The sequence below is a fragment of the Parasteatoda tepidariorum genome, chromosome 9 (assembly GCF_043381705.1).
Source record: "Parasteatoda tepidariorum isolate YZ-2023 chromosome 9, CAS_Ptep_4.0, whole genome shotgun sequence".
Taxonomy (NCBI): Eukaryota; Metazoa; Arthropoda; class Arachnida; order Araneae; family Theridiidae; genus Parasteatoda; species Parasteatoda tepidariorum.
Window position 1 is genome coordinate 64,457,752 of NC_092212.1, and position 24,039 is coordinate 64,481,790.

The window sequence follows — 24,039 nt, forward strand, 5'->3', positions numbered from 1 at the left end:
TTTCTAATTTTTGAAAGTTATTTTTTTTTTTTTGCAATATCAATTCAGAATAAAATTATTTCTTACTTACATATGGTAATGTATTTATCATTTAATCAGCATTTAAACTTTAGTTTGCCAATAAAAATTTAAGTTTAGCAATAAAAATTTTCGTATCCACGATTATAACTTTCAAAAGGCTTTAGCTATAACTATAAAAATGGTGTCTAGGTGTAGTAAAGTTGGTAGTTATCGCTCTGTCTTGTAAACGGTACAAGATTGCACAAAAATAAGTGATTTACAAAGTAAAAGAACATCGAACATCATTGATTTAGTAAAAGTAGACACCTTGTTGATATAAATACTAATTTAAGAAACTTAAAACCTGCTTTTGACACGATATTTAAATAAACACAGGTCAAATTTATATGAATTACTTGTAGAAAATGAGCAGTTATCATTCTGAGCTCGTAAAGGTGTAAGTGATTCACACGAACAGTGATTCACAAGATGATTTAAATAATACACAGGTCAAATTTATATGAGTTAGTTGTAGAAAATGAGTAGTTATTCTGATCTCGTAAAAGGTGGAAGTGATTCACACAAACAATGATTCACAAGATGATTTAAATCATACACATGTCAAATTCATATGAATTACTTGTAGAAAATGAGTAATTATTAATCTGATCTCATAAAAGGTGGAAGTGATTCACAAGATGATTTAAATAATACACAGGTCAAATTTATATGAATTAGTTGTAGAAAATGAGTAGTTATCATTCTGATCTCATAAATGGTGGAAGTGATTCATACAGACAATGATTCACAAGATGATTTAAATAATACACAGGTCAAATTTATATGAATTAGTTGTAGAAAATGAGTAGTTATCATTCTGATATCATAAATGGTGAAAGTGATTCACAAAATGATTTAAATAATACACAGGTCAAATTGATATGAATTATTTGTAGAAAATGAGTAGATCTGATGTAACCTCATTATATTTCGTACTATGGCAGTGCCACAGCTGAAAAGTACACAAAAATGTATACTAAATTAAATATTGCAAAAATGAGTAATGCACACACTAGTGCAGGGATGACGAGCCAATGGCGTGTGACACAATATTTTGGGCACCCCACCGATCGCAACTGTTATTGCACTATGAATTGTTATTACATTATGAAGCTAATGTAACAATTAAATTAAAATTCACAAAAACAAACAAAATAATAAACAACTATTAATAAAAAAATTAACAATTAATGCTAAAAAACAATTAATAACCATAAAAAACAATTTAACAATAAGTAACTAGCAAAAAAATTAACAGTCTTGCTTAAACTAACATCTTACAACCTAATATAAGTTATTTGTCATCTAATCTGCAGCAACAGAAGTCACACTGATGTTACTTTAAGTTGAATTACGCCTATAACTGAGACATTGCAAAATGTATTTTTTTTTTCAATGTAACTAGTTTTGAGTTGATAGTATTTAGTATTATTATTTTCCCAATAATCACAAAGTCAAAACTATTTGACGGCACGTCTATGACATCATTGAACAATTTTTTAGAAAAAATGGCACGTTGGTGTATTACGGTTCGCCACCCCTGCACTAGGGTATACAACCATTCAAAGTAGCAAGAATTTTATCATTAGAAATAATTAGCAAAGCTGATTTAGTAAAATATTGTTTCATTATCAAAAATGTAAAAAGTGTTTAAGCATCCAATCAGATTAGCTGTCAGATTAAAAGCAACATAGTAGAACTTAACTGTGATTCCGTTATATGGAATATATTATCTTAACTTAAATGCACTCTTGAAATTAATTCTCTGTTACATTACTATAAATTTTTTATTTTTTTTATTTCTAGTAACTGCTCAATTTTTTTAAACATAATATAAATAATAAAATTTTTTAAATCGAATATAATTAATACAATTTTTTTAAATATAATGTAGTAATATTTTCACAAATGTTTTGCTTAATTGCTTTACCTATAACAAGACAAAATAAATGAACAGTCTCTTTGGCGAAATATTTTATTTGCCATTTCCAAAAAATAACAAGTGATAGCTAAAACCGTAAAAAAAAAAATGAAGAAACAGCAGTAAAAAGAACAAATAAAAGCCAGAGAATATGAAAATAGTGAACTTGTAATTGAGAAAAAGCGTGCTGTCAGTTGTATAGTATTATCAAAAAACAAGTTTTTATTTTCAACTCAAAAGCAAATCAATTACAGTCTAAGGTAAATCTTTACTTTAAATCCAATGAATATCCAAATTTACTATATGATATATAGCCTGCAATCTACAGTCAAAATTTATGAGCTTTGTAAGTCATATACATAAAAATTTTAGATTTTTGTCTAAATCTAGTTCAAAACTAATTAAAAAAATTTTTTTAGTTTTTATTAGAATTTTTAACCTCATATATATGCAGGCTTGTGATTAAATACTTATAAAATATTTAAGTAAATATAAAATATTTAATAATACATTTAAGTAAAGAAAAAAAAAAATTAAGGGTTGACAAACATAGATAAAGAAATTAGAATGAAAATTTATAGAATTTATTTTACAAACAACAGTAGACATTGAAAATATCTTTAAGCTAAACACAAATATCTCAATAAAATCTAATAATTTCTATTTTTCAAATTTTTATTTAATGATTGTTTCAGTAATGTAAATTGTCTTAGATGTGATTTGAATTAAATTATTTAGCACATAACATAAAAAAAGGTTACGGGTGTTCTGTAGTCAGATTCTACTTTCTCTATAAATGAAGATACTGAAATTATCAGATTTTAATAAGATATTTGTGCTAAGCTTAAAGATACTTTCAATGTCCATTTTTGTAAGCAAAACAAATTTTATAAATTATAATTTTAAGGGGAAATTGGTTTTCGTGTAATTCTCCATTATGTTAAAAGGAGAATAACAACTTCCCATTTGTTAAGTTACTGATTAATATTTAAAAATATTTTTTGGTGCATAGTCAGCAAATTTTTTTTTCAATTTCTTTTTCGTGCTTGTACCAAATATACTAAATAAGCGTAGAAAAAATATCAAAATTATTTTAAAGCTTAAAAATTGTAATTCGATAACAAAGTTCAGTAAAATAGTATTAATAAATTTTAGTGAATAAAATAGAACAGAAAGTATTCCAAAATATTAATCAGAAACTTAAAAAATAGAAAATTTTTATTCATTATTATACAGTCAAACCTCGATATCTCGAACTTGAAGGGAGAGGAGAAAAAATTCAAGATATCGAAAATTCGGATTATCGAAAATCGCATGTTATCGATGGTAGAATAAAGAAAAATGCTCTTTACGTACCTTATTTACTATTCCATATTTATTCTAAAAGCACTTTTTACACTTTCATTTAGAAAAAGATTCAATTGTTGTTTGCTTTAGAGATGCGTAAGAAAGTATGTCTATAACACTTTCTAAGTGGACTATAGCTTTAAATGTCTCCTCAGACATATTCGGTTGCCTCTCAATAAATCTCCTTACAGTGTCCACTGCAGAAAGGACTTGTTTGTTAGTAACATTGGGTGGTAAATCTTCGATTTCCTCATCCTCTTTTTCTGATAGTTCACAAGAAGCTTTCGTTTGAGCAATGATATCATTGTCATCCCACTGACCACACACTGTTACTGCATTATCTACGTTTACGAAGTCATGAAATTCCATGTCATCAAGCTTCGCGAATCCGGTCAATCTGTTCCAATCATTTTCGGTGTACTTTTCAGCAGAATTAACGATATTGATTGTTTGACTACTTTCGTGATCTTTAATGAATCCAGACTTTTTGAAGCCATTCATTATCATAGAGGAAGACACATCATTCCATGCCTTGTCAGCCATTTCTAAACTTTTTATTTTTTTTTGGAATATTTTTATAACTTTAGAAAAAAAATTTACTCTATTTATGGAGAAAAAAAATTCAAGTTATCGAGGGATTAAAAAAAGAAAAATTCGTGAAATAAAGTTTTTTTTAACATTGAGTGTATAGGAAATTTGAAGGGAAATTTTTTTTTCTTCGAGATATCAAACAATTCGCGAAATCGAGGTTCGAGTTAGCGATGTTCGACTGTATTAAAATTACTAAAAAGCTTAAAAATTCGATTACAAAATTCCATAAAATAATAATACAATCGACGCACTTTAGTGCCACCCCTATTGCAGCGACCTTTCCATTATAACGACTGATACCTAATGTCTCATCTGCTATTCCATACATGTAATATTATTTTAATGTCCACATTGAAGTGTTCATTCCAATATAGCGACCAAATTTTAGTTTTTTAATACTATAAAAAGTTTCAAATTTATTTAAACCATTACTTCTTTGATGTTACCACACAATAAATGTGAAACACCTTGTATTCTCTTTGAACAGGGGTGATTGTGAGTCCAACTAAAATGTCCTGAAATTTTCTTGAGTAAAATAATTAATGACGCACTTCAAAAAATTAATGTCATTATCAATTTAAATCATTGACATTTTCAAAACATGAAATTCTAAATAAATATATGCAGCATAATTTAAATGAATAATTATGCATAAGTTTATTATTCTACCAGAAAAAATATTTATAAATGAGAGAGATGCCAAGTATAAATTCTTGTCCTAATATTTTTAAATAAAATGTACACGAATTTTAATACAAAAATGTGATCGATGAGTTCTTGAAACTTCTGGACCTTGGATTTTCGGATTACAGTTAGCAAAAAATCTGGAAATCCGGTTTTTTCCGGAGTACAATCATCTCTGATTTGGAATAAGGAGGAGTGACAGGTCACCCTAAATTCAAAGATGTCATCATTTATGGTAGTTTATACTCTGCATAACTTTCTTTTCAAAAGATAAAAATAAATTTATCACTAATATTTCTCTGGATTTACTCCATTTGTAAAATGTCAATCTTGTGTGACTTATTTTTGAGTTAAAACAAGTGGTATTTGCAATTATTTTGAAGTATGTGATTTATTGAAAATGACATCATCGAACCAGCATATTATTTTTAATGTATTTTTCAACTATGCAGCATTATTCAGGGTGCACAGTAAAATCTTTCAACAAAAAATAAGAATTTTTTTAAGTACTTTTTAGGCACTCAAAAAATATTTTTAAGCACTATATACATAAACAAAATACAAAATAATTTTCAAAGACTTTACATGATCATAATAAAATAACTAGTTTCTGACAAAGAACTCTTTTTCTTGATTATATTAGCCATTATAAAATGATCAAGAGATTTTTTTTGTTCGATATCAGAGGGTGGAAAATGAAGCCTGAAATTGAGAATATCTTGTAAAATGCAGCAAAGTTGCACACAAGAATGCAATAATCTCACCGAACCCAGCTCAGTAGACGCACACGCGAACTCACAAGTAGTTCATCAAACATGTAAAATTATTGGCGCTTTAACGCTATGGACCGACGGTACACCGAATTAGTTAAAAGATAGTATAGGTTAGATTGTGGTTGAATGAATTGTGATAACGTTGAATAGAACAATGTGGAAAGCAAGCTTTTGTATAATGCGGGGCAAAAACGACAAAAGAAAAAAATCTTATTTTCGAATAGGGAAAATTAAGCACTTTTTAAGAACACCAAATGAAAAAAGCACCTTTAAGGGCTTTTAAAAAACGAAAATAAGCACCTTTAAGCACTTTTCAAAAATACTACACACCATATTATTTTAAAAGATACTTTTATGTATAGATAGAAAAAAGTCGAGTTCAATTTTTCTTCTAGTTAAAAAATTACCCTACTAAAGTAAGGCATAGGTTTAGTAAAATTTTTCAAGTTTCCTTTTTAATGATGAGTTAATATTTGCAGTATTCCGCATTCATTATATAATATGTGGATCACTATTATTATATAGATTCCGATACACTATAATATGACCTCACATTAGAACGTATGTTTTCGCTACATTAAGCGTCGATTGTAATAAAGTTTAATGCAGAAAATGGAACAAAACGTATTCCAAAATATTAATCAGAAACTTAATAAACAGGAAATTTGCATTCATTTTCAGTGGTTAACATGGGAGATAAAGGAAGTAAAATGGACTCCAGTAGATAATATGTTTTATAATATATCTTGTAAAATTGTTCTGAGGTTTTAAAATAGTTAGAAACTACTAGTGTAAACATGAGAAATTTTTTTAGTATCAAACTGATTAATGCAAACACCAATTTTACAAGTCTAAATTCAAACAAATATAATTTGAAATTTTTCATAATTTTTTAATTAAAATAAATGTACTGATGAATTGTAAATAACATTGAAAAATAATTTATATGGTATTAGTATGATAAAATCATGAAATTATTTGCATGCAGGCATACTTTTCCAGAATTTTTTAAATTAAAATATTACAATAAAAGGAAATGTAAACAAACTTTATAAATTGTAAAAAAGCATGGAATGTTGAAAGTTATGTTGAAAATTATAAAAGTAAGAAATAATCATAAATGTGTAGATTGATAACACAAATTAATACACTTATTTTCCACGGACAACATTTTACTACACATAAGATACATTATTTACAAAAGATTTACACACACTATTTTCAAGCTCTAAGCAACACAGACTAATGCTTTTCTTTAACCATAAAAATTATAAATGGTCTGATGAAATGAGATCACAAGAGAATATAGTCCAAACCAGATCTACAGAAGACCAGCTATGAATGTTAGCAATCTAGCTAACAAATGCTAATGAAAAAGGTTACCATTTACACTTATAAATAGCCCAAATTGGACATAACTTTAAGCATAAAATACACAAGAGCAATTCCACTATTTACAAATGTTACATGCAGACTTTAAAAGCATATAAATCAGAAAAAAATATATGAGTCAGGTTTAATAATTCTTGTTAAAATAACTGTAAGTGCCATTAACACATAATCTAATTTTTAATAACTTTTACACACTTAAATTTAAAAAAATATATATATAACAAAGAACGTAGTCAGATTTTTCAACAAAAAATAATCGGTGCGGTAATCTATCCTTTCACCTTTAAAGTTCTAAATTTATAAGCATAACATGAATAAAATTCAAAAACATTTTCAAAAACTTTACATAATAATGATAGAATAACTAGTTTCTGATAAATATTGCTGAGAAAATTGGGAAAATCATGAATTTTTTGTAATTTAGAATGACAATCGACACAGCAAAGAATAAAAATCTCTTCTTAAAAGATAGAAAATTAAGCACTTTTTACAAACCCCGAATAAAAAAAGCACCTTTAAAAACATAAATCAAAAATAAGTACCTTAAAGCACTTCTTAAAAACTCTAAGCACCCTGCATAAAAATTGACTGTTATAAAAGTCATAGAAAGTTTTACATCTGTAACACAACAGTTCTTTAAAAGTTTTTGAAAATTACGAAAGTTAATAAAATTTGAAGCAAAGATAAATGACACCAAGATTTATTTTAACAAAAATTATCATAAAACTGCTTTTTTTTAAAAAACTGAGTTATATGCTTTTAGAGTCTGATAATATGAAATTCGTAAATGGTGGGATCGCTCATTAGTCATTCTCATATAAAAAATTTGTTTGTTCTTTAATTTCTAAATGACACCAAATTATGAAAATGATCCAACACCATACCTGCCAACCCCCTTCTTTAAAATGCATAATATTCGAAACAATATTGCACAAGAAATTACTTAAAATGCAGAAGATTTAACACATTTTTATCCCTTATTCAAAGAGTTAAAAGGTACAATTCCAGTATGGTACTCATGGAGCACCATACTGGAATATGGTGCTCCACGAGTAGAAGGGTGTTTTGACAATCACCTCAAATCTGACACTAAAGAAAAATATCATCCCTTTTTTGTACTATTTTATATCAACATATTAATCATAGCCTAATCTCATAAATAAATGACCTGAAACATCTTTCAGGCTGAAATACCGTGTAAATTCAAGATATCATAGTTTGATTAAGGGAATAGAAGCCATGCTCAGATACATATGTGTCTGAGCATGAGCTCTAATTCCTTGATCTACATTGCTACACAATTAGAAGTAGTTCTAAGAAGCTACACAATTTTAATGTACATTTTCAAAATGCAGAAGATTTTAGTCTCAAGTTGGGGCATAAATGCAGAAAGTTTCTGCAAATTGCAGAAGAGTTGGCAGCTGTACAATACTAACATTGATTGCTTATACATTCTCCTTCCATAGGAACTTTTCTTCGTATATTTTTATAACTGTTTGATAAAATTCTATTTTTCGTTTTATACTCCACAGAAGAGCACAGAGAAGCATAACTAGATGAGGAATTTGATTAATAATTTTAAATTTTTTGTACTTTGCTGCAAAAATATAAATTTTGTTGCAGCAATATTTAAAGTGAAAAGAATATAGTCACTTAAACATAAAATATAATTATTTAAACTGCCAATTATATATATTAGACTTTTAGTATTAAGATCTTTTGAATACATAATATCATAAATTTTACTCCTTTGAAACTTCTTTCTTTCTGGATATTTTACAAAAAGAGCCCATTTGTGCACCTGTTAAAATTCTTCAAAAATTTCAAAATTTTAGGGTGAACGCCCTGATATTGTTTTGTCTTTCTACTTTGAGTTTTGGATCCCTGAAGTGGGTTCATTTCCAAAATACACCTGAAAATTAGAAGTCATCATTACAAAAAATTACAAATTAATACAAAAAATTACAAGTAATTCATAAAAATATTCATTAAATTGTCCAAATTCTCAAAACATTAAAAATAAATCATGATAAATTAAAACATATTGTTAAAAGAAAACTCTTATAGAATTTTATTATTATTTTAAGACATAGTTTTTAATCTAACAGACCAATACTTGCAATCAAAATGATCTACAGATGGTGCTTAGCTTAATTTTTCATCTATGCTAACACTTGGCATTTTCCAGCTTTAATGTGAGAATAGTCAATAAGAAAGTTATATGGTATGTTAGTTACATAGGCGTTGCAAAAACCTAATTTTTGTAGGGGACGGAATTAAATACATGGAAACAGTAGTGGTCAAAATTCCTCAATAATATCACACATATATATATGGTAAAAGCTTGATGGAGCCCGTAACAGCATATTACGAGAAGTCTACCATTATGACAAATTTTTAAGTAATTGGGCAAATGCTATTACTATAAAAAAAGAATTATGCAAATAAAAAGTTATAAATTACTAGCCTCTTGTTATTAAGGCATTTTTTTAGGTACATTTTTCACCGATTTAGATAAGCAAATATTATACAAAAAAAGGGTAAAATGTAAGACAATTTTACTCATTTCTGATATCAATACAGAAAAGGCAAAAACGAAAAATATTTCACCTTTATGTTTTAATCCTATATGCTTATAAAATTATATGTGGGTGAACACTGAGTAAGTTATTATCTTACTTACAAGAGAAGAGTTCGTATCAACCAGCCACTGCTAGGATTTGAACCTGGCCACCTCATTGGTAGGCAAATGCTGTATTCCCTGAGCCACCATGTTTTATTAAACTGCAGTATAAAATGAATGGTATATCGTCTAACATAAATAAATTATCTTCTATGAAAAATATGGATTCCCTCAAAACTAAAACTCACACTACGCCTAAGCTTGCAATTGTTGAGATCTGTGCTGAATGGCAATAATTGCAACTTGTAGACACACTGCTCCAGATAAAATTGATGCACTCTAGTTGATTGAAATGGAGCCAAATTTCAATAGATGAAAAAAATTTTTAACAATAAATTCCGCTTATAAAGGTCAGGAAATAATTGAAATTCATATTGTATTTCAGCACTGAGCCCCAATTGAAATTTTAGCTTACTAGTTCGCCAAAATGAGATAAAAATTTTGGTTGATAAAATCCCTTTGGCAATAAGTAGCAAATGGTTTTATTTGTAGCAATCAGAAATGGGTTGAAACTTGCATTGTTGTTAATTTTAATAAAAATTTGAGTTACCTAGGTAATCTGTAAGTAGTCAAAATTTCAATTGCAAGATAAAACCTTCTCAGATGCAAAAGCGAGTTGATAAAAAGAGTAATAATGTGAGTTTATTTAGAAAACTTTTAATTGTGAATCAACATTCAACGGCAGTTTTTGTACTTTTTTTAATTTGCAGCATTTTTCCACTTTTATATCATAACTTCTAATTTAGCAAAATATATATTAAAATTATTTATTTTCCAACCGACTCTATCTGGCAAATAGGGCTGTCTATGGGCTGAGAAGATTTATCAAATCTAGGTCTCTTACAAGAAAAACAAAATTCTTAATCTACAAAACTGTCATGACAGTCTTGACATATGCTGCAGAAGCTTGGACAATGACAAAACTGGAGGAAAATTGTATTACAATATTTGAGAGAAAGATTTTGCAGAGTATATTTGGTGGCGTAAATGAAAACAATAACTAGAGAAGAAGATTTAACAAGATTCGCAAGATTTTGCAAGATTTATAAACAACCTGATATTATTAATTACATAAAAATAAATAGAATGAATTGGATGGCCCACGTGATTCGAATGAGGGATGACAATACAATAAAAAAGATGTTGCTTTTCAAGCCCACTGGAACAAGAAATCGGGAGAGGCACCGGTTGAGATGGGCTGACTCAGTGGAGTCTGATTTTCTTGCAATTAATGAAAAGATTTTGAGATCAAAGATAAATCGGAATTCATTATGGAGAAATCTTCAGAGGAAGGCATTGACCCACATTGGCTGTCTGGCCAACTATGATGATGAGGATGATTTATTTTCAAATCAGTAGTTTTCAAATTAAAAAATGATTCATATTAATTATTGTTATTTTGCTGATGGAATCAATAAGAGATTAAATAATTAAAAACTTATTTTAAGTGTCTTTGTATACAAAAACCTCATTACATCCTGTCTAAATAGGATATAAAATAATTTCTACAACATCTGTTAATCCATGTCAACACTTTTTCTACAGTATTTATACATAAATACATAATTGTAAAGCGATAGAAATTAGATTTATTTTCTATTCAAATCAAAATAAATAAAAACTTTTCTTAAAATGGGCGAGAATGTTTAATTTAAATGGTTAAAATGACAGCATTAATATTTGAAATTATTTTAAAACTAAAAATTACCTTTGGAAAAATTCAAGTGTTACAGCAATATTCTTAGGATATTCTAAATTAAATACGTAGTAAGCAGCAAAGAGAACTGAGAATGCAGTTTCAGGCCTATTTAACTCGCTATTTACGACACATCCATCTATACCAAGCATAAACCCTTCAGTATCCAGAGCATTTTGCCCTAAGAAATTATTAATACTTTTATACAAATACAATATAAAAATTATAATGATAAAATATTTTGATAAGTCTTATGAAGAAAACAGTTTGCATGGCACTTACCTATCCCAACAAGGCATGGATGACCAGGAATATCAATTTCGACTACATCATGTTGGTTTAACACCTGCAAGAAATATTTCCTATGGTTATTTTTCTATTCCAACCAATCTATCTAAACCAATATTTTTAATATTTATCATCAGGAGCTACAATCTTAAAGTTCTTCAAAATACTAATAAAAAAGCCTCCAAAATTCATAGATTAACCTTAAAATGAAAAACAATGCCCTTACAAATATTTGGAAATATGTTTAATGCAATTTAAAAATAAAAAAAAAATTATAAATCACAACTTGTACTTATAAATTTAATAAAAAAATAATTGAAATAAATACATAATTTACGAATAAAGTAAAATATAAATAAATACCTCATAAAGGTATTAAAGAACATCAAGAACATATTTATTGCATTGTATTATAAATTTTTTGTTGATAGTCTTAAAAGAGAAAGATTGCCTATTGTCTAAAATCAAACTCTTATATCTTGAAAAGCTTTGTACATCATCAACACTTATTATTAGAGGATATTTAAAATATAAAGATTCACATGTATTGCAAAACTCTGTTTATTAACATTTGTTATTGGAGGATATTTAGAATAACAAGATTTTTGAAAACATCCATTCAATATTAAAATTTCTTATAGGATATTTAAAATAAGACTGAGGTGATTGTGACACAAAGTGAAAAACCCTGTAAATTTTATGTGCATAAGCTCGACGTCAGGATACTAATTTATGTATTATAGATGTTTAATAAAATTTTTTGAACAAAGATGTATAATTAAATTACCTACAAAATAACAACTTTATAGTAACTAATTTAATAACGAAATTTGTTTCTACAAGAGTTTGGATTTCAAAATCGCATGAATATAAATCATGATTGGATGTTAAGAACGCGAAGATGCAAATCACGATATTGGATTTTTAAATTGCACAAATATGAATTGTGATGTATGATTTTTAGATCACATGAATACAAATTGCAATGTTCGCCTTTTATATCATGTGTAAATACGAAAATTGATGTTTGATATTAGGAACGCATGAATTCGAACAACATTGGATTTTAAACTTGCATGAGTATGAATCGCGATATTGGATTATAAAAACTTGTAAATACAAATTGCAATATTGGATTTTTAAATCACGTGAATAGGAATTTCGATGCACCATTTTTAAATCGAGTGAATAGGAATTGCGATACACCATTTTTAAATCGAGTGAATATGATTTACAATGTGTAACTTTTAAATCAGGTAAATACGAAAATTGATACTAAAATCTCGTTGATACGCAATATTAGCAGATTCGGGCGCAGAATCAAATATTAAAAATAGCAAAAATCTGACAAACTAATAAAAAAGAAAGAAAGAAAATTAAATTTGAATACGAATCACATGTATGAAAACATTTTAGATTGCAGAACTCTATGAAAAGGCAGAACTCTGTGAAGGATGATACAAAAAAACCGGAAATCTGAGGAACATGGGAATACAATTATCCCTGATAAGAAGATTCAATGCAAAATTTACATTAACTAATACAGAAAAAATAATAATTCACAAGCAAAATGCTTTTAAAATGAAAAACATCAATAAGTTTCATAAAAAATTATTTGAATTAAAAGAAAAACACATTTATGTTCTATACATCACATTAATAATTATCATCATATCATTATATTAATAATTACAGTATTCATATAATACAAAGAATGAAACAAAAAAAATTACTGATTTTAGAATAGAAAATTAATTACTATAAAAATTGGACCGTGGCCAAGCAAGTTAATAATAAATTAGTTAAATACTATAGTCCATGATTCAACCTTATGCTGAGTCTTAATCTCCTAGTTAATTGAGATATCTTTATATATATATGAAAATGAGTTAAATACTAAAGTTCCTGATTCAACGTTAGACTGAGTCTTAATCTCTCGCTGTGTGCAGATCTATTGTTAATTGAGCTATCCTTATATATATATATATATATTAATGTTTCATATGAAAAATAAATAAATAACAAGTACTTGATATTACAGTGTTTTAACTTACCTCTGACATTTTGACTAATATAGAAATGTCTTCATTAAAATATTTGGCGATTCCAAAAAGAATTAACAGCACAATATTTTTTCCATTGTTTTGAATAATCAGAGATTTTACTTCTTTTTCTTCACATGCCAGAAAAAAAGTTATAAAATCTTTTCCTTTGGAATCAATTGTACTTCCTAGTTTTTCAATAATGTTTTTGTCAGTTAAAGTTTCAAAATGCTGCAGCATAAAAGTTGAATGAAAAAGAAGTGGCCATTCAATTAATAAGTCACTTATTTTCGCTCCCTCGTTTATCTCTTTTCTTTGTAAGTAATAAGTTTGATTCATCAAAGTTATGGACATTTCACTATTTGGGTGGCAATTTTTTAAAAGTCTTTTTTTAGATTCTAAACTTTCAATAGTCTCATCTAGCGGAATGCTTGGAGACCACGCAACACACCCATAACTGTCATAACATTGTTTTCTTTTCTTGTTACTGTGTAGTTTTGGATCATCAACAAGCGTTTTTGATATTGAAAATTTTCTTCTCAGGTTTTCAATTCGTGAGATCACGCGATTTGTGAGATGATCATATCCTGACCCAATTGTAAAATTTTGGAAATTATCCCTTAAGATAGGAAATTTTTCAACACACATTTTAGCTACACTTTTTACTAACGCTTTCTTCGGGTTAGTTGTGAAGCTTAAAATATCATCTGCGATTATTCTAATCATTTCTCTATAATGATGTGGCAAAGGTTCTTTATTCTCATTTAGAGTTTGTAACAAATGAGGTGGCATTCTTTGCCAGCTTACAGCTGGCATAGCCATTTTTTGCCAGCTCACTGCAGCAGAACTTATCCTTGAATTCGCTCTGGGAATTTGATTGTTGGTTGTTTTTTCTAGATGATTATTCATTTCATTTTTGCTATTTTGTTTATAATTTTCTCTTGGACGTTTTATTTCTGTGAAGTCTGACTTGTCACTCCCTAAAAATATGTAAATAAATAAAAAATATGATACACGCTAAATACAATCAGGCATATAACATAATTATAAAACTACAAATTATTTTAATATTGGAAATCAGTCTCACTCAAATAAATTAATAATTATAACTAAGAATCAATATGAAAAGCTAGAAAACAAGCAGAGTTCATAATGAGAAATATTATTAGGTTAACGACACACCGAACAGTCACCGAGAATCATGAGGCACAATGATGTGTACTGCCAGGCCCTTACATTAATGGTGGTCAGTTGGCGTAAGACCACTAAAATTCTACTCAGACCACCATTAATTAATTATCAGAGGTCTCCCAGAACAGAAATCAATTTACGCTACTTTGAATAAATTAGGTTACATTTCAAAACATTATAAGCAGTCAAAAATATTGGGAAACTTGATTACGATACATATTTATCTTTTTCTTTTCAGCAATGATTTAAAATTTTTAATAAAAGTCTATAGGTATTTAAAAGCACAGAAATTGCATTAAATAAGGATTTATTAAAATTACACTATGAATTAATAAGCTTTTTAATTTTAAGATAAAGCTTTACTTTAAAATTGAATTGCTAATAATTTTTTAATCATAAATACTATTAGTTACAGAGAATTAGCATCACTACATTTTGAGTTCAAATAGTGATTTGTGATACTTTATTTTATAGGAAAAAAAACTTGCAATTTTAGTAGGGCAGTATTATTACATTGGCAAATTTGAAACATAATTGATATTAAATTTAAGAGAATTCAAATCTTATCTTTTAGTAGATGTATTTCGACAGGTTCATTATAAATAAGGATTTGTTAAAAATTATGAATTAATAAGCCTGAATTAATAATTTTTAAATTTTAAAAGAAAGCTTTATTTTAAAATTTAATGCTACCAGTTTTTATAAATACCATTAGTAGTATAAGCATAACTACATTTGGAGAGTTCAAATAATCATTTGTTCTGCTTTATTTTATGGAAAAAATCTATTTCAATGTTAAAAATAATGCTATTTTATTAGGCTAATAAAATTCCCTAGCAAATTTGAAAAATAATTCGCATTGAATTGAAGGGAACTGAAATCTTACCTTTTAGTAGATATGTTTTGACATGTTCATTATTGCATTCTCTTCAGAACAAAGACTGCCCATCGAAGTTCATTACAAGACACAGTAATTCCATTATCTTGGCACCTTAGACTTAGAGGTTGGGCAGCTCTGACGAGCAGGGCACATCGACCAGAGGTCTATTGTACCCAAATCCTAAATCGTGATTAGCAAGAAAGCCCTACAGCTGAAATGATGTTCAGCAAGCACCTTACAGGAACGTCTTGCAGTTCCCAGGTATTGACGCAATGCTGTCCTAAATGCTCAAATCTTTGAGCAAAATAGACACCACAATCACAGAGTACGTGTCGTGATGTCTCTTCTTCAACATGACAACCCCGACAAAGAGAATTGGATTCTATTCCCATTATGTGTAGGTGTCTCCTGAGGATGCAGTGACTAGTAAGAAGACCTATGATCTTCCTTAAACTGTTTCGGTTAAGCTTTAAGAGCTCCTTTTGACGTACACAAGGAAATTCGCGATTCACCTCCTTAGCTTGTCTCTGACCGTCAGGAGCACGCCATTGCTCATGAGCAATCTTGCCGTAGAGCTTGAAAATGGATGCCCTAAATGAGGTGGGAGAAATTCCCAGAGCAGGTTCAGGGCCCCAGAAAATTGCATTAGAGCCAGCCCGTGCTGCTTCATCAGTTAGCTCATTTCCACCAATACCCATATGTCAAGATACCTTGTTATGAGCGGACAGGTCGCAGAGGACCGAGAAGCATTCCCACACTAACAAAGAGGTGAATTTTCACCTTGGCAGTGATAGGAGAGCAGCCTGACTGTCAGAACAGATGCGGATAGTCGTATTTTGATATCCCTTGTCTAAGCATATCTTGCAGCACAAGATAATGGCATAGACCTCAGCCTGAAAAACCGTGGCATAGTTTCCTAGGGGGAAGTGAAGTTTAGTACCATCATTGGAGCAATAAATTTCTGCTCCTGATTTGGCACCAATCTTTGAACCATCAGTGTACCATATTAGGCATTTGCCTTTAAGCCACTGAGGAGAATTAAACCATTCATCTCTAGTAGGAAAATTGATCTTGAAAGGCTTGTGAAAAGCGTATCTTAGTGACATATATTCACTAGGCATAATAAAAGAGGGCACCTTAAACGTCTGTTGGTTAATTCTTATGAGGCACGTGATTTACTGTGTAACATAACTGATGTAAAGTTAAAGTGTTTTTTGTACATATTCTGATGAAGCAGTTTTTCAATCCATTTTAAAAATCAAGAATATGAATTTTCATCCGTTATTCCAATAACAGTAAATGTTTAATCAAATACAGGAAATTACTCGTTGAAGAAGCGAAAATTTTTCAATAAATATGCGGAAATTTTTAACATTGTGTAATAATCGAGACAACAATCTTTGAAAAGAAGAACAACCAGATATACCTTACTTTTGATGTACCTCACTTTACGCACTTTTGACAACATTACTTTTGATGTACCTACTTTACGCACTTTTGACAATGTTTCTTTTGATGTACCTCACTTTACGCACTTTTAACAACCTTACTTTTGATGTACAATAGAAATTTAAACATTGAAAATCGCTATCTTGAAATACGTAGTAGCTTAATTTTTTTTCTATAAGACAACATTCTATTTTAAAAATAAACAAAAATGTGTTTCATGTTTCTTTCCCCATTGGTTTACAAAGTATCCATTTGTACAAAATTGATGATGCTCTACATATTCGTATTCACCTTTTTTTTCCATACCTTCTTGGTGCTACCTCTTAGTTTTGTCACCACATGGTGATGTAAGCAGCCTCATTTTGTATCACAACGTCACTTTATTATACCTAGACACCACCTTTATAACTGAAACAGTTGGAAAGTTAAGAAGGGCCACTGTATACATAAATGGGTGATGGCCCATCCAAATGTATTTTTCAAGAAAAATTTTTTATAATTCACATATTTTATTATTTTTTGAATAAATGAAAAAAAAAAATTACTTTACATTCTTGTCATCAACTTTTTGAGGGTCAACAACCTACTGGATCTTGTCTGACTTCGTCAGACAATTAGAGGATAAGAAACAACAACAAGTACTTTTCTTAGATTACATTTATATTACTAGGCATTTTGATTAAAAAAACATAACGAAACAACAGTTTCTCCAAATTTTTAAGGTTGTTATCTCCTAATGCTAAACAAATTGATGACTTTATACCCAATTTCAGGCCGACTGGCCTATGTAGGGGCCAGGGCCTTGAATCAGAAAGGTTCTGACTTCGAATCCCAGGCAAGGTATGGATGTTCTATCAGTACTATCTATCCTTGCTGGGGGAGCAACCTTGACCCACCTTATATGGTGCCCCTGAAAGATTTGAATATTCTTTTACAAATGATGAATTGTTAAAAATTTATCAATAATATATAATTGCATATAATGAGTTGTTAAAAGTTGATCGCATCTTGTCTAGAAGTTGGGATCAATATTCTTCCAATCATCAATGGGAACAAAATTCTAAATGAATAGAGCTATAGGATAGAAAATATCACTGTTGTTATCTTCAAAATATTTGAAAACTGAATCGTTTATGGCAAAATTTAAAACAATGGCTAACTTTTAACCAATCAGAAAATTCCATTTCGATTTTCGCTCATGCCGCTGGAACGGCTTGTCGTAGAATGTTCTAATATCGACAGTGACCTNGGAGAAATTCCCAGCGCAGGTTCAGGGCCCCAGAAAATTGCATTAGAGCCAGCCCGTGCTGCTTCGTCAGCTAGCTCATTTCCACCGATACCCATATGTCCTGGTACCCAATGCAGGGATACCTTGTTATGAGTGGACAGGTCACAGAGGACCGAGAAGCATTCCCACACTAACAAAGAGGTGAATTTACACCTTGACAGTAATAGGAGAGCAGCCTGACTGTCAGAACAGATGCGGATCGTATTTTTATATCCCTTGTCTAAGCATATCTTGCAGCACAAGATAATGGCATAGACCTTAGCCTGAAAAACCGTGGCATAGTTTCTCAGGGGAAAGTGAAGTTTGGTACCGTCATTGGAGCAATAAATTCCTGCTCCTGATTTGGCACCAACCTTTGAACCATCAGTGTACCATATTAGGCATTTGCCTTTAAGCCACCGAGGAGAAATAAACCATTCATCTCTAGTAGGAAAATGGATCTTGAAAGGCTTGTGAAAAGCGTATCTTAGTGACATATAGTCACTAGGCATAATAAAAGAGGGCACCTTAAACGTCTGTTGGTTAATTCTTATGAGGCAAGTGATTTACTGTGTAACATAACTGATGTAAAGTTACAGTGTTTTTTGTGCATATTCTGATGAAGCAGTCTTTCAATCCATTTAAAAAAACAAGAATATGTATTTTCATCCGTTATTTAAATAACAGTAAATGTTTAACCAAATACAGGAAATTACTCGTTGAAGAAGCTAAATTTTTTCAATAAATATACGGAAATTTTTAACATTGTGTAATAATTGAGACAGCAATCTTTGAAAAGCAAAACAACCAGATATACCTTACTTTTGATGTACCTCACTTTACGCACTTTTGACAACGTTACTTTTGATGCACCTACTTTACGCACTTTTAACAACCTTACTTTTGATGTACAATAGAAGTTTAAATATTGAAAATCGCTATCTTGAGATACGTAGTAGCTTAATTTTTTTTTCTTTAAGAGAACACTCTATTTTAAAAATAAACAAAAATGTGTTTTATGTTTTTTTCCCCCATTGGTTTACAAAGTATCTATTTGTACAATATTAATGATGCTCTACATATTCGTATTCACCTTTTTTTTCATACTTTCTTGGTGCTACCTCTCAGTTTTATCACCACATGGTGATGTAAGCAGCCTCATTTTGTATCACGTCACTTTATTATACCTAGACACCACCTTTATAACTGAAAGAGTTGGAAAGTTAAGAAGGGTCACTGTATACATAAATGGGTCATGACCCATCCAAATGTATTTTTCAAGAAATTTTTTTTATAATTCACAGATTTTATAATTTTTAAAATAAATGGAAAAAAATTACTTTACTAGTTCTACTATTACTATGAAAAGGTCCCTTTATTCTTGAAATAAAGAGAGAAGGAAGCTATAAATGGTTGACAAAGCAAACCAATTTAAGAATACATTCTAAATAGAGTTATGAATTTATTCTTTTATAAGTATAGTATATATACATGTCTAAGCAAATAGGCACAAAATAAAATTTTGGTCTAAGGGCATAGCAGCGTGTTTGAAAATGGGACTCCTTAGTCTAGCATTTAAATACTTAAGCCTTTTCAGTAAGTTGTGTTTAACGAAAAATAATTGAAAGCAAACACTAATTTGCAATTATTATTATTATTTACACTATATTAACCTATACATGATTTTAAATGAGAAAATTTATAGACTTTCAAAACTAGAAATATATTATTAGAATAAACTGTTCAGCAGCACTATTACAATAAAATGTTCCACAGTTATATATATTAGAAAAATTTGTTTCGAGAGCTATATATAGTTCGAACAAATTGTTTTTGCAGAAATATATTATAAGAATAAAATTTTTTGCAGCCGTCAAAGTATTGAAGTAGATTATTCTTTGTGGTTATTTCAATATTTTACCCAATAAACAACAGAAATGGAAATAAAATTGTACAGTACATTACCAGTGTTGCAAGTTAGAAGTTTTAAACTATATAAACATCTGATAAGTGAACTTATACAATGAGTGAGTTCTATGACACAGAGCTTTTGCTGTGTGCTTCACATTCAATCAACTTTTAAATGTAAGCAAGGTTTAAGTGGCAATTTTGCAATTCCCACATGATGTTTAGTATTTTAATTTAAAAATATTTTTTAATCAATATTTTAAAAGATTCTGTCATAAAAACAAATTACAACAGAATAAGACAGAATCTTAAAGAATAATATTCAATTTATGATTTTTAAAAACTCCAGGAAATTTTTTACTAGATCTGATTCAACCTTTCTGCCTCAAATGCACAAATCAGATTATCAATTTTCCAAGCTGAATTTAAAATAATTTTTTTAATGAAAAAGTTACAATAAAAAAAAGCATACACAGAGCTAGAAAATATTTTGTATTACGATTTAAAATTTCATTTTTAAAACATTTTATTTAACTTAAAATCATTCGTTTATGAACGAAAAATAAGAGCAGAATATCTCCACTTTAATTTCTTAAGAATAAAACTGATTGAACTTTTTAAACTAATTAAAAATAACAATTATTGTAACTCCTTTTACGATTTGGAGTGCATCCCAATTAGCATTGTGTCAGAGAACTCACTCTAAATATCAACAAACTTACCGATAGAATCCTCAGCAGAATTAGTAGACATAACAACATCATTTGTACTGGATTCATTACAATCAACAATTTCAAGTTTCTGAAATCAGAATAAATTATTTGGTGTACTCCCAAAAATATTTAAACATCGCTTAGATAAATTTATAGCTAATGATAGGATATTATCTTTTTCTTACTGTCCCTATTTCTGGTCTGCTCATAGCGTTTAAATTTTTTTTCGAACTTTTGTAGTTATTACATCTACAGTCCAATATCAATCAGACATAAAAACTTTAAAATTCGAATCATGTATACATCGATTTTCTGATTCATATTGGACATAATTGTTTTTTACAATATTGTAATTAATAAAATTATGGATTAACATTGTTAAAAAAAATAAATAAATAAAATGTTAAAAATGAGCTGCAGTAGATTTTAGCTTCTATAGGTTCAAAACCCACACTTTTTTACATCAGAAAGCAAAATAAGGATTTCTTTTTTTACAAATTAAACTTCAAAATATGTTATACAAAGTGAAAATATTAGATATGAGAGACTTTTTTTAAAGAACAGTATCTAACTGATCATGCATCAATAAGGATTTCTTTTTTTACAAATTAAACTTCAAAATATGTTATACAAAGTGAAAATATTAGATATGAGAGACTTTTTATAAAGAACAGTATCTAACTGATCATGTATCAATAAGGTTACGAAACTTAAACCATGTAATTGTTAATACCAAGATAGCAATTTGTCAAAACAAATTTCTACAATATGTAGTTTATATATTAATGTCTTTTTTTAAATAAATAAAATAAAATTTTAAAAAAAAACTACACAGCAACTGTAGCTATAATTTATAGTACGTACCATCTGTGAAAAAAATTAAGAACTTTTTTTTTAAATTATGGATTAACATTGCTACAAAAAAATAAATAAATAAAATGTTAAAAATGAGCTATGGTAGTTTTCAGCTTCTAAGGATTCAAATCTAACAACTTCATCAGAAAGTAAAATATGGATTTCTTTTTTTATAAATTATACTTCAAAATGTGTTATACATAGTGAAAATATCAGATATGAGAGACATTTTATACACAATAGTATCTAACTGATTAGGTATCAATAAGGTTACGAAACTTGAACCATGTAATTGTTGATTCCATGATCGCAATTTGTCAAAATAGATTTCTACAATATGCAGTTTATATATTAATGACTTTTTTTAATTAATAAATAAAATAAAATTTAAAAAAAGCTACACAGTAACTGTAGTTATAATTTTTAGTATGTGCCATCTGTTAACAAAATTAAGAACTTTTTTTTTAAATCTAAAAAAAAAAAAGAATTATTTTAAGTTGAAAAATTTTCTTGGATGGAAACTTTTGCTCGTGATCTGCATTTTAATTAGCTGTATCAGAGCTACGGGTTACTAAGTAATTTTAACCACTTTGGTAAGTAATGTTTGTGTTTGTGAATATGTTTATTTTCTAAATGAAAAAACTATATCTTATATCTCTATGTACTTTCTGTTTAGAAATTTTTTTCAATAAAAGCTGATAACTGTAACAAAGTTTGCAGCTTTAAAAAAAAAATTGCAAAGACTTTAAACACATGTTTTTAGCAGTCTAAGCTGTTTTATTCGTTCAATATTTGATTATTTAATTTCACCCAAGTTTTCACAAAATTTAAAATAAAAAAGTTTAATATAAGATTTTAAATATTCAAAAAATCANGGGGGGGAATAATAATTAAAAAAATAACAAACAACTGATTTAAAAAAAAGAAGAAAAAAAAAGATGAAATTTTATTTAAAAAACCGGAAAAAAAAATCTTTTTATCAGCTCACACGATTATATCCGCAAAAAAGAGTGCTTTCTGATGTTCTATCAATATAGCCAAAGCAAAATATATTAATACAATAGTGTAAGGAGCACTAAAATTTTTTTTTTTACAAAAATTACAACAAATAAACAGAATAGGTAACAGAATAGGTAAAAATTACATGCAAAAACAGAAAATAAAATAATAGAAAGAGAAAAAACAGTATAAAACATACACTATAAAGGAAGTAGTGAAATCAGATGTACTTACATGAACGGGAAATTTTTCAAGAATGATTTATATATATATATGTACCTTAATGCAAATGTATTTAACATATCTTTTAAGCAAAAAGGAATTTAAAATGAAAATATTTTAAGTGGTATGCTAAAGTATACTTAATTAGAAAAAAAAAATTCAGATAATTATATCAGATTTAAATTTAACTAATAACTTTTTTTTTTCAATTTAAAATTCAATAATTTGAAAGAAAGAAATTTATACTTACAACTGGATAATCTAGATCTGTAAGTTGAGAATGGATAGATTGAATAAGTGGTGAATTTTGACAAGGGGCATTGCTAGGTAAAATATCAGTGCATTGAACAGAACTTTGTACAGATGTCATTTGTATGTCAGACTCCATTGGATTATGAGAATTACTTTGAGCTTGTGAATAACTAATGCTATGATTTTGTGCCTCTGTATTGCGATTATTGCTGTCCCTGGAACATGAGATTCAGATTTTGTAAAAAAAATATACATATGTACATAGATCTGCATAAAATAGAATAAAAATATTTGCATGATGGCAGACAATGAAAAAAAAATCATATTAATTATATTATTCTTTTTATAAATAAAAGTGTTCTTTGTTACAAGTCAAAGTTAAATCAACAATAATAATAAAAGATCATAGCGATAAAGGATTATAGTAAAATACCAATGTGCATTTAAGGTTTAAAGATAGTTTTTACAAGTGTTTAGGTGTTTAAGGTTTCAAAAAATGCCGCTATACAACTTGTAATTGCTGAAAATAAAAAATAAAAAATCAAAGAAAAAAATTATTGTTATAAGATTGTTCAGAAACATATGAAAAAATTTATGTAGATTAATATATTTCTAAGTAATAAAATTCCGAATTAAGTAAGTAATTTACAAGAAAGTATCTGTACATAGTTTTAACGAATTTCCATAGAATTAGTTCTTAATATCAAGCATGACAAATAATAAAATCAAAAAGATGAAAAAAATAAATGAATAAAAAATAAATAAAATAAACTCTAAACTTTTAAATTCAATTAAGGCAAAAATACCACAATCTGGCTCTAAGAGG

At 28.4% G+C, this 24,039-nt stretch overlaps 1 protein-coding gene across 8 annotated transcripts in view; it reads right to left on the minus strand.

The window, feature by feature from the left end:
- Window positions 1-24,039, minus strand: part of LOC107450792 (uncharacterized) — a 98,415-nt gene that overhangs the window by 17,386 nt on the left and 56,990 nt on the right. For 2 of the 8 annotated variants that reach the window (XR_011637741.1, XR_011637740.1), the window contains exons 5-10: window positions 23,212-23,428; window positions 20,895-20,973; window positions 13,490-14,457; window positions 11,430-11,493; window positions 11,160-11,345; window positions 5,015-8,680 (exon numbers count right to left, since the gene is read on the minus strand). Coding sequence is in view for 6 of the 8 variants with exons in the window: in XM_016066696.3 (XP_015922182.1) it covers window positions 8,545-8,680; window positions 11,160-11,328; window positions 11,430-11,493; window positions 13,490-14,457; window positions 20,895-20,973; window positions 23,212-23,428 (1,633 nt within the window). In the remaining 2 variants the exon portion in view is untranslated. Of the gene's footprint in view, window positions 1-5,014; window positions 8,681-11,159; window positions 11,346-11,429; window positions 11,494-13,489; window positions 14,458-20,894; window positions 20,974-23,211; window positions 23,429-24,039 lie in introns of those variants that run through there. The other 6 variants (XM_016066696.3, XM_043050553.2, XM_071185492.1 and 3 more) reach the window with 3 other exon arrangements.